Source organism: Anomaloglossus baeobatrachus, chromosome 11 (genome assembly GCF_048569485.1).
Source record: "Anomaloglossus baeobatrachus isolate aAnoBae1 chromosome 11, aAnoBae1.hap1, whole genome shotgun sequence".
Classification (NCBI taxonomy): Eukaryota; Metazoa; Chordata; class Amphibia; order Anura; family Aromobatidae; genus Anomaloglossus; species Anomaloglossus baeobatrachus.
Genome location: NC_134363.1, coordinates 153275045 through 153287807, shown reverse-complemented (window position 1 = coordinate 153287807; position 12763 = coordinate 153275045). Strand labels below are relative to the sequence as shown.

General features: G+C 51.5%; 1 protein-coding gene across 2 annotated transcripts in view; it reads left to right on the top strand.

Moving 5' to 3' along the window:
- The window catches only part of CFAP74 (cilia and flagella associated protein 74), a 365782-nt gene that overhangs the window by 57972 nt on the left and 295047 nt on the right, over positions 1-12763 (top strand). For both annotated transcript variants that reach the window (XM_075327962.1, XM_075327961.1), the window contains exons 6-7: positions 9884-9988; positions 11104-11277. In XM_075327962.1, coding sequence (XP_075184077.1) covers positions 9884-9988; positions 11104-11277 — 279 coding nt within the window. The remainder of the gene's footprint in view (positions 1-9883; positions 9989-11103; positions 11278-12763) is intronic.

Sequence of the window (12763 nt, the reverse complement as noted above, 5' to 3'; positions counted from 1 at the left end):
CCACTCGAGTCGCTAGGGCGATCAGGGCATCCAGGGTGGTCGGTACGTCACGACCCGCCAGCTCGTCTTTAATTCGCCCCGAGAGTCCTTCCCAGAAGGCGGCGGTTAGGGCCTCGTTGTTCCACCCGAGTTCCGAAGCCAAGGTGCGAAACCGGATGGCGTATTGGCCCACCGTCAGAGTCCCCTGACGCAGCCGGAGAAGAGATGAAGCAGACGCGGAGGCGCGCCCGGGCTCATCAAAGGTGCTACGGAATGCCTGCAGGAAGTCCTGGATGTTCGTGGTCACAGGATCCCCCTTCTCCCACAAGGGGTTCATCCACGCCAGTGCCTCACCCTCTAGATGGGACATGATGAAGGCGACCTTGGCTTGATCAGAGGCAAACAAATGCGGCAGCTGCGTGAAATGGAGGGAGCATTGGTTTAAGAATCCCCTGCAGGTCTTGGGGTCTCCGGCGTACCGGGGTGGTGAGGCCAAACGAAGTCTGGAAGTATCTGAAGAAGTCGCCACGGGAGCTGGAGCCGTGGCTTGACTAGTGGAGGCCCGGGATGCTGAAGACGTGACTGCCGCTTGTAGCGTGTTCAGGCGGGCGTCCACAGAAGACATAAATTGCAGCATGCGGGTCTGAGTCTCACGCTGGCGTGTGAGTTCCTCCTGTACGGCTGCTAGTGCTGCAGCGGGATCCATGGCCTGATCTTACTGTAAGGGCCAGGTGGACGGGCAGACCCAGGAGGTGGATCCACTGGGCCGAACTCCTAGATGGTGGTAAGGGGTCCGGTAGCTGGAGCACTATAGGCAGCAGAACAGTCCGTGCACAGGAGTATAACGGAGAAGTCCCTGGGACTACAGAGTCACTGGTGGTAGTCCGGGTGACGCAGCTCAGGTTCGGAAGCCGAGATGATGTCAGGCGGGGTCCGGAACCTTTGGAGCGAGATGACAGGTCACCGCAGGGATCCGAGATGGTACGGACTGTCAGGATGGCAGATGGACTGCGTTCGGGGTTCGGGATTCGGTCTGGACCGGATGGCGAGGCAGGCACGGCTCTACAAGAGAGATAGGTGAGTATATACACATATACACCAGGAGACCTGACTCCTAGCTTAAGAAACACGAAGATCAGGCCCCGCCCCCTTGGACATAAACCCCCTTTATACCCTGTACCTGTTTAGCATCATTTCCTGTTAATGGACGCTGGCCCTTTAAGAAAGGGTCAATGACCGCGCGCGCGCCCTAATGCGCATGCGCGCAGCCCGAGTGCCAGAAGCCAGAGCAGGAAGCTGCGAGGAGGAAGCAGCAGGGCCAGGATGGGGCTGTGAAGCCGACGGACGCCGGGCGCGGGGACCAGGACGCTGGGGACGCGCTGGCAAGGGGTGCTGGAGAGCGGGGAGCGGCGGTGACCGGACCAAGGAACCGGGAAGCGAGACGGGGGACCCGGGGAGCGTGACAGGTGAGCCGGGGGGCAGCACAGGGGACCCGGGGAGCGTGACAAATTTACAGATTAATCATGGAGGGTGTCTCATAGACGCCTGACATGATTAATCTAGGACTTATTGGCAGCTATGGGCTGCCAATAACTCCTTATTACCCCGATTTGCCAAAGCACCAGGGCAAATCGGGAAGAGCCGGGTACAGCCCCAGAACTGTCGCATATAATGTATGCGGCAATTCTGGGCGGCTGCTGACTGGTATTGTTAGGGTGGGGGGCTCCCCATAACGTGGAGCTCCCCATCCTGAGAATACCAGCCTTCAGCCGTATGGCTTTATCTGGCTGGCATTAAAATTGGGGGGAACCGCACGCCGTTTTTTTTTAATTATTTATTTATTTATTTTACGCACAGTATAGACACGCCCACCGGCTGCTGTGATTGGGTGCAGTGTGACACCTGTCACTCAGCGTGGGGGCGTGTCTCACTGCAACCAATCATAGGCGCCGGTGGGCGGGGAAAGCGGGGAATAGGAGATTGTTTAATGAGCGGCCGGCTTTTTCAAAATAGTAAAAGCCGCCGCAGCAGTGTGAATGCCGTGCAGCGCTGCGCCGGAGATCAAGGAACGGTGAGTATGAGAGAGGGGGGGGAAACTTCAGTCACTCGGGGGATTAGCGGTCACCGGTGAATCCTTCACAGGTGACCGCTAATCAGTACTCGACACAGACAGAGCCGCGGTATGAGGATGAAGTCGGGTGAAGTTCACCCGAGTTCATTCTCATCGCGCAACTCTGTCTGCTGTCAGCCGACATTTATAAACGACATTGTGCATCACACACACGGACATTACACACGGACATTCCACGTACACATACACGTTAATTCCACACGCACACACGGACGTTCTGCACACAAACACGGCTAGCATACGCAATTCACACAGGTGCCACACGGACCATAAAAACGGACACAAAAACGGGACACGGACCCGAAAAACGGCCCGTAACACACGTGCGTGTTTTTCACGGACGTGTGAAGGGGGCCTTAGATGTATTCGGGTGCCTTCTGATCTTCCGTAGTCTTAGTGCTTTTACGGTAAATAATCCCTTCCTATATTGCAATATCAATTTTTTCCTCCAAGTGTATTGGATGCCCTACAATCCTGGGTGAGCTGGGTCAAGTACAGAGAACTGGACACGTATATACAGCTATCATTACTGTAGGTTTAATCCGGCTAATATCAGGAAGATCAATACTTTTATATAATTGACTCCAAGTTCGTGTCACTCTTTGCTGGCTTTTATATAGTAGGACGTAGGTGCATTGACACTTGTTGAGCCGGGGAGGTGTCGTAGCCATGTTTCCCTAGTGATGAGCAGATGGTACTGCTGATGTACATGTCTCTGAGGTGCTTGGTTGTAACACAATATTAGCTTGGTGTTTCTACCGTTAAGAATCATCTGAGAAAAGACAACATGGAGGTAAGACATTGCGGAATATAATATGACGGTCATACGTCACGGCAGCCGAGGAGTCATTGCTGGCTTTATGTAATACCATTAATTATGTAACCACTGAAATAATATAAATACAAATTATTCCTCGTAAGGGCTCGTGCACATGACAGTATTTTCGGTCTGAGCGCGATTCAACAAAACAGATCGCACTCAGACCAATGTTTTTCTATGGGGCCATGCACAAGTCCAATTTTTCCCTTGGACCAAGTCGTACTGAGGAAAAACCGCAGCATTTCTGAGTTGCATCAAATTATCGGATCATTCTGAGCCATGCAAGTGTCATGACTCGCTCTTGGCTCTGCTCCTGCAGGGCCACTGTATGTGTTTGTTTTCCTGCTGTCGGTATCCTTCGGGGGTTAGGTCATTGGGAGCAGCCTATTCTGTTCTGCCTCGTTCCGGGGGTCACGCTGGTTTACCTTGGAGTTGTTTCTCTCAGAACGCCGCCAGTAATAGTTCCTACTTTGCAGTGTGTGCTTCCTGGTTGCCGTGAGTTTGTTCTGATCTTGTCCCGCTTCCCAGGACTCCTTCCCCTGACCTTCGTCCGTCTCGTCTTGTTTAACTTCCCTGTCTCCCTACCCACTCTCTGCATATTATCCCCTCCCTGCTCCCTCCTCTATACTTACTTGTCCTCTCAGCTTCTGACCACGGTTTGTGCTATGCTTCCCTTCGGCTCTTGATGTGACCTCCTGGCTTCCGACCCTCGGCTCTCACCTGACTTCGGCTTTGCTTGCTCCTCTGTACTGATGTGACATCCCAGCACTGACCTTCGGCTTATTGACCACTCTATTGCATCCCTGTACTGATGCTAGTGGCACTTCTTATTAAAAAAATCCTTTCCATTTTCAAGATTGGAAGGATTTTTAATTCTTTAGATTATTGCACACCCCTTGGGTTAATGGGCACCTCTGCACTCCATTAGAGGAGGCTGGTTTCATGTCACGGAGCAAAGAGGTTGCAAGCTCTTTTCTTTAAGTGCTTGTAAACGCAGCTGTGAAGCTTCCTGGATCACTGGAATTACTCAGTAGACGAGTCGAGCCTGTCCAAGCATCCAACTACTCGTTGTGACTACTGACCACTTGAGCATGGTAGTGCTCGCTCATCATTAGTTACGAGTACAGAGCACCCAAGAATGGCAGTGCTCGCTCATCACTAGTTACTAGTACAGAGCACCCGAGCATGGTAGTGCCCGCTCATCACTAGTTACGAGTACAGAGCACCCGAGCATGGCAGTGCTCGCTCATCACTAGTTACTAGTACAGAGCACCCGAGCATGGTAGTGCTCGCTCATCACTAGTTACGAGTACAGAGCACTCGAGCATGGTAGTGCTCACTCATCACTAGTTACGAGTACTGAGCACCCAAGCATGGTAGTGCCCGCTCATCACTAGTTACGAGTACCGAGCACCCGAGCATGGTAGTGCTCGCTCATCACTAGTTACGAGTACTGAGCACCCAAGCATGGTAGTGCCTGCTCATCACTAGTTACGAGTACAGACCACTTGAGCATGGTAGTGCTCGCTCATCACTAGTTACGAATACTGAGCACCCGAGCATGGTAGTGCCCGCTCATCACTAGTTACGAGTACTGAGCACTTGAGCATGGTAGTGCTCGCTCATCACTAGTTACTAGTACTGAGCACCCGAGCATGGTAGTGCCCACTCATCACTAGTTACGAGTACAGAGCACCCGAGCATGGTAGTGCCCGCTCATCACTAGTTACCAGTACTGAGCACCCGAGCATGGTAGTGGCTGCTCATCACTAGTTACGAGTACTGACCACTTGAGCATGGTAGTGCCCGCTCATCACTAGTTACGAGTACTGACCACTTGAGCATGGTAGTGCCCGCTCATCACTAGTTACGAGTACAGAGCACTCGAGCATGGTAGTGCTCACTCATCACTAGTTACGAGTACTGAGCACCCAAGCATGGTAGTGCCCGCTCATCACTAGTTACGAGTACCGAGCACCCAAGCATGGTAGTGCTCGCTCATCACTAGTTACGAGTACTGAGCACCCAAGCATGGTAGTGCCTGCTCATCACTAGTTACGAGTACAGACCACTTGAGCATGGTAGTGCTCGCTCATCACTAGTTACGAATACTGAGCACCCGAGCATGGTAGTGCCCGCTCATCACTAGTTACGAGTACTGAGCACTTGAGCATGGTAGTGCTCGCTCATCACTAGTTACTAGTACTGAGCACCCGAGCATGGTAGTGCCTACTCATCACTAGTTACGAGTACAGAGCACCCGAGCATGGTAGTGCCCGCTCATCACTAGTTACCAGTACTGAGCACCCGAGCATGGTAGTGGCTGCTCATCACTAGTTACGAGTACTGACCACTTGAGCATGGTAGTGCCCGCTCATCACTAGTTACGAGTACTGACCACTTGAGCATGGTAGTGCCCGCTCATCACTAGTTACGAGTACAGAGCACCCGAGCATGGTAGTGCTCACTCATCACTAGTTACGGGTACCGAGCACCTGAGCATGGTAGTGCTCACTCATCACTAGTTACGAGTACTGAGCACCCGAGCATGGTAGTGCCCGCTCATCATAGAGTTACGAGTACTGAGCACCCGAGCATGGTAGTGCTCACTCATCACTAGTTACGAGTACCGAGCAGCCGAGCATGGTAGTGCCCGCTCATCATGGTTACGAGTACTGAGCATGGTAGTGCCCACTCATCATTCGTTACGAGTATCGAGCACCTGAGAATGGTAATGCCCGCTCAGCACTAGTTACGAGTCCCGAGCACCCGCTCGCTCCTTACTAGTTACTAGTACCGAGCACCCGAGCATGGTAGTGCTCACTCATCACTAGTTACGAGTACTGAGCACTTGAGCATGGTAGTGCTCGCTCATCACTAGTTACGAATACTGAGCACCCGAGCATGGTAGTGCCCGCTCATCACTAGTTACGAGTACTGAGCACTTGAGCATGGTAGTGCTCGCTCATCACCAGTTACTAGTACTGAGCACCCGAGCATGGTAGTGCCCACTCATCACTAGTTACGAGTACAGAGCACCCGAGCATGGTAGTGCCCGCTCATCACTAGTTACCAGTACTGAGCACCCGAGCATGGTAGTGGCTGCTCATCACTAGTTACGAGTACAGAGCACCCGAGCATGGCAGTGCTCACTCATCACTAGTTACGAGTACTGAGCACCCGAGCATGGTAGTGCCTGCTCATCACTAGTTACGAGTACAGAGCACCCAAGCATGGTAGTGCCCGCTCATCACTAGTTACTAGTACTGAGCACCCGAGCATGGTAGTGGCTGCTCATCACTAGTTATGAGTACAGAGCACCTGAGCATGGTAGTGCCCGCTCATCACTAGTTACGAGTACTGAGCACCCGAGCATGGTAGTGCCCGCTCATCACTAGTTACGAGTACAGAGCACCCGAGCATGGCAGTGCTCGCTCATCACTTGTTACTAGTACTGAGCAACCGAGCATGGTAGTGCCCGCTCATCACTAGTTACGAGTACTGAGCACCCAAGCATGGTAGTGCCCACTCATCACTAGTTACGAGTACTGAGCACCTGAGCATGGTAGTGCACACTCATCGCTAGTTACGAGTACAGAGCACCTGAGCATGGTAGTGCCCGCTCATCACTAGTTACGAGTACTGAGCACCTGAGCATGGTAGTGCTCGCTCATCACTAGTTACGAGTACTGACCACTTGAGCATGGTAGTGCTCGCTCATCACTAGTTACAAGTACAGAGCACCTGAGCATGGTAGTGCCCGCTCATCACTAGTTACGAGTACAGAGCACCCGAGCATGGTAGTGCTCACTCATCACTAGTTACGGGTACCGAGCACCTGAGCATGGTAGTGCTCACTCATCACTAGTTACGAGTACTGAGCACCCGAGCATGGTAGTGCCCGCTCATCATAGAGTTACGAGTACTGAGCACCCGGGCATGGTAGTGCTCACTCATCACTAGTTACGAGTACCGAGCAGCCGAGCATGGTAGTGCCCGCTCATCATGGTTACGAGTACTGAGCATGGTGGTGCCCGCTCATCATTCGTTACGAGTATCGAGCACCTGAGCATGGTAGTGCCCGCTCATCACTAGTTACGAGTACAGAGCACCCGAGCATGGTAGTGCTCACTCATCACTAGTTACGAGTACTGAGCACCCAAGCATGGTAGTGCCTGCTCATCACTAGTTACGAGTACAGACCACTTGAGCATGGTAGTGCTCGCTCATCACTAGTTACGAATACTGAGCACCCGAGCATGGTAGTGCCCGCTCATCACTAGTTACGAGTACTGAGCACTTGAGCATGGTAGTGCTCGCTCATCACTAGTTACTAGTACTGAGCACCCGAGCATGGTAGTGCCCACTCATCACTAGTTACGAGTACAGAGCACCCGAGCATGGTAGTGCCCGCTCATCACTAGTTACCAGTACTGAGCACCCGAGCATGGTAGTGGCTGCTCATCACTAGTTACGAGTACTGACCACTTGAGCATGGTAGTGCCCGCTCATCACTAGTTACGAGTACTGACCACTTGAGCATGGTAGTGCCCGCTCATCACTAGTTACGAGTACAGAGCACCCGAGCATGGTAGTGCTCACTCATCACTAGTTACGGGTACCGAGCACCTGAGCATGGTAGTGCTCACTCATCACTAGTTACGAGTACTGAGCACCCGAGCATGGTAGTGCCCGCTCATCATAGAGTTACGAGTACTGAGCACCCGAGCATGGTAGTGCTCACTCATCACTAGTTACGAGTACCGAGCAGCCGAGCATGGTAGTGCCCGCTCATCATGGTTACGAGTACTGAGCATGGTAGTGCCCACTCATCATTCGTTACGAGTATCGAGCACCTGAGAATGGTAATGCCCGCTCAGCACTAGTTACGAATCCCGAGCACCCGCTCGCTCCTTACTAGTTACTAGTACCGAGCACCCGAGCATGGTAGTGCTCACTCATCACTAGTTACGAGTACTGAGCACTTGAGCATGGTAGTGCTCGCTCATCACTAGTTACGAATACTGAGCACCCGAGCATGGTAGTGCCCGCTCATCACTAGTTACGAGTACTGAGCACTTGAGCATGGTAGTGCTCGCTCATCACTAGTTACTAGTACTGAGCACCCGAGCATGGTAGTGCCCACTCATCACTAGTTACGAGTACAGAGCACCCGAGCATGGTAGTGCCCGCTCATCACTAGTTACCAGTACTGAGCACCCGAGCATGGTAGTGGCTGCTCATCACTAGTTACGAGTACAGAGCACCCGAGCATGGCAGTGCTCACTCATCACTAGTTACGAGTACAGAGCACCCGAGCATGGTAGTGCCTGCTCATCACTAGTTACGAGTACAGAGCACCCAAGCATGGTAGTGCCCGCTCATCACTAGTTACTAGTACTGAGCACCCGAGCATGGTAGTGGCTGCTCATCACTAATTACGAGTACAGAGCACCTGAGCATGGTAGTGCCCGCTCATCACTAGTTACGAGTACTGAGCACCCGAGCATGGTAGTGCCCGCTCATCACTAGTTACGAGTACAGAGCACCCGAGCATGGCAGTGCTCGCTCATCACTTGTTACTAGTACTGAGCACCCGAGCATGGTAGTGCCCGCTCATCACTAGTTACGAGTACTGAGCACCCAAGCATGGTAGTGCCCACTCATCACTAGTTACGAGTACTGAGCACCTGAGCATGGTAGTGCACACTCATCGCTAGTTACGAGTACAGAGCACCCGAGCATGGTAGTGCCCGCTCATCACTAGTTACGAGTACTGAGCACCTGAGCATGGTAGTGCTCGCTCATCACTAGTTACGAGTACTGACCACTTGAGCATGGTAGTGCTCGCTCATCACTAGTTACAAGTACAGAGCACCTGAGCATGGTAGTGCCCGCTCATCACTAGTTACGAGTACAGAGCACCCGAGCATGGTAGTGCTCACTCATCACTAGTTACGGGTACCGAGCACCTGAGCATGGTAGTGCTCACTCATCACTAGTTACGAGTACTGAGCACCCGAGCATGGTAGTGCCCGCTCATCATAGAGTTACGAGTACTGAGCACCCGAGCATGGTAGTGCTCACTCATCACTAGTTACGAGTACCGAGCAGCCGAGCATGGTAGTGCCCGCTCATCATGGTTACGAGTACTGAGCATGGTAGTGCCCGCTCATCATTCGTTACGAGTATCGAGCACCTGAGCATGGTAGTGCCCGCTCATCACTAGTTACGAGTACAGAGCACCCGAGCATGGTAGTGCTCACTCATCACTAGTTACGGGTACCGAGCACCTGAGCATGGTAGTGCTCACTCATCACTAGTTACGAGTACTGAGCACCCGAGCATGGTAGTGCCCGCTCATCATAGAGTTACGAGTACTGAGCACCCGAGCATGGTAGTGCTCACTCATCACTAGTTACGAGTACCGAGCAGCCGAGCATGGTAGTGCCCGCTCATCATGGTTACGAGTACTGAGCATGGTAGTGCCCACTCATCATTCGTTACGGGTATCGAGCACCTGAGAATGGTAATGCCCGCTCAGCACTAGTTACGAGTCCCGAGCACCCGCTCGCTCCTTACTAGTTACTAGTACCGAGCACCCGAGCATGGTAGTGCTCACTCATCACTAGTTACGAGTACTGAGCACCCGAGCATGGTAGTGCTCACTCATCACTAGTTACGAGTACTGAGCACCCGAGCATGGTAGTGCCCGCTCATATCACTAATTTTAATTAAGGGACCTGTAGAAGTACACAAGGTGCGAAACAGGCGTTGTCCTTGGGGGGCCTGCACCCGGCTCTCTTTTCCCCGCTATTTTACCTGCACATTATATGGAATAAAAGCACTTTTTTCATCTTGGATGGTGTATGCCGTGATTTTCTACTTCATGGACTCTTTCACTAATTTTAATGTTTTTGACTGAAGTTCATGTTCTTTGTTCCCTACAACAGGGCGGCCGTTTTCCGTCTGAGAGCTCTGCATAAACGATTGAGTACCGAGCTGCTGAATGAGGAAGACGTGAAAATAAAGATTGCCAGCATACTGAAAGATAACGAGTGAGTGGAGTTGACCCTTTCTGTACAGAACCCGGTGGGGTGTAGAAGTTAAATCTATTACAGTTTTTCAGGAAAAGAGGCATTCTTTCTCTAAACAAAATTTATTAGACTAAGGGGTACTTTACACGTTGCGACATCGCTAGGATCGGCTAGCGATGCCGAGCGCGATAGCACCCGCCCCCGTCGCACATGCTATATGTGGTGATTGCTTCCGTAGCGAACATTATCGGCAGCTTCACACGCACATACCTGGTCGGCGACGTCGCTGTGACTGCCGAACTATCCCTCCTTCAAGGGTTAGGTGCGTTCGGCGTCACAGCAACGTCACCGCAACGTCACTAATCGACCAGCCAATAGAAGCGGAGGGGCGGAGATGAGCGAGACATAACATCCTGCCCACCTTCTCCCTTCCGCATTGCCGTCGGGACGCAGGTAAGGAGATGTTTGTCGCTCCTGCGGGTTTACACACAGCGATGTGTGCTGCCGCAGGAGCGACAAACAACATCGTACCTGCGGTCGACTCGACATTAGGAAAATGACCGACGCTACACAGACCACTGATTTTCGACGCTTTTGCGATCGTTTATCGGCGCATCTAGGATTTACACGTTGCAATGTCGTTACCGGCGCCGGATGTGCGTCACTAACGACGTGACCCCGATGATATTTCGGAAGCGATGTCGCATGTCCTGTAATCATCTGTTAGAACGGATCCGTTGGGAAACTGATTTCTGCCGGATCCGTTTTTTAACGTGTGAGTCTATAGACAACGGATGCATTTATGGATTGCTATTCAGCCATCCGTTGTACTTGCATTTGTAAGTTTTCTTACGGATCCATTATAAATGGATAATAAATCGCACTGCTGTGTGCATGATACCCACATGCTGTTGGAATGAGTGACAGCGCTCCTACAATAGTCAAAGTACGCTCACACCGGGAATTAAACGGTTTAGCACATACTACAGGCCCTGAGTGATTAGTAATAATACAAAGATCATTAAACACAGTCTTTGGAGGCTGATAACGCGCCAAATACCCCAGAGGAGTCAATCCTGTCACCAACTTAACACATTAAATGTCTGTCGTGCTAACCAAGTGTTCTCATCGGATAGGTACGACCTCTGGCACATTGAAGTAGAACAAGGAAAATTGACCAGTCTTCGTGAAAGGCTTCAACAAGAAGAAGAAGAGTTAGACAGACAACGCAAAGACTTGGCGGAGCAGCGCGCGCAGAGGGAGAAATTGTCACTTTCTCTGGCAGAGCGGAAAAAACAGACAGAAAAGGAGTAAGTAAAGCAACTTTAGAAATCCGTAACATCCTTCGCTGATGCTACTGCACTGCACATGAACTGCTGTTGCCGGAGAATATTTTAGTTAAACTTAAGGGTGCTTTATACGCTTCGACATCGCTAACGATATATCGTCGGGGTCACGGTGTTTGTGACGCACATCCGGAGTTATTAGCGACATCGCAGCGTGTGACAGCAAGGAGCGACGATCAACGATCGCAAAAAGTCACAAATCGTTGATCGTTGACACGTCGCTCCTTTTCATAATATCGGTGGTGGTGCATACCGCTGGTTGTTCGTCGTTCCTGCGGCATCACACATCGCTATGTGTGACACCGCAGGAATGACGAACATCTCCTTACCTGCGTCCACGGCAGTGAGGAAGGAAGGAGGTGGGCAGCATGTTCCGGCCGCTCATCTCCGCCCCTCCTCTGCTATTGGGCAGCCGCTTAGTGACGCCGCTGTGACGCCGAACGCACCTCCCCCTTGAAGGAGGGATTGTTTGGCAGTCACAGCGACGTCGCTAAGCAGGTATGTGCGTGTGACGCTGCCATAGCTTTATTGTTCGCTATGGCAGCGATCACCAAATGTCGCACGAACGACGGGTGCGGGTTCTATCGCTCGCAACATCGCTAGCAATCGCTAGCGATGTCGCAGCATGTGAAGCACCCTTTAGGCTACTTTCACACATCAGTTTTTTGGCATCAGGCACAATCCGGCGTGTGTCTGATGCAACGGATCCGGCGCAGAATATGCAAAAACGGATGCGCCGGCTCCTTTTTTTTTCTACGGATCTGGTATACCTGATCCGTCAAAAAACGGATCCGGCGCATCCGTTTTTGCCTCCGTTTCGTCCGTTTTTTTTTTTTTTTGCTGGATCCGTTTTTTTCAATAAATTGGAACATTCTCAGTTTAAAAAAAACGGATCCGGCGGCCGCATCAGTTTTTTACCACATTACGCCATAGGCTTCCATTGTAAATCACGCCGTATCACACCAGATCCGGCGCGATGCGGTTTTTTGTCAGGGACAAAAAATGTTAAAAGAGACGTTCCATCCGGACGCCGCATTAGCCAATTACGACGAATCCAGCAAATGCAACGCAAGGATGGAACGCAAGGAGATCAGGCACAATCCGGCACTAATACAAATCAATGGGGATAAAAAGGATCCGGCGCTGGATCCGTTTTATCCATTTTTTTCCGGATTGTACCTGATGGGAAAAAAACTGATGTGTGAAAGTAGCCTTAGCAGGTTGTCACTTTATAGGTAAAACAGAAAGTAACTAGAGATGAGCGAACCTGACTTTTCCCAAAAAACAGAGTTTTGGTTCGGAGTTCGGATGCTTTATGTATGCAGACCATTCATGTGAGCATCACTGTGCTCGGATACGCCCCTGGTTCTCGGCCCAGTACGAGCCGCTTGCAGTATTTGATCAGCTCACATTAAGGGTAACAACAGTATGATCGGATGTAGCGTGCACC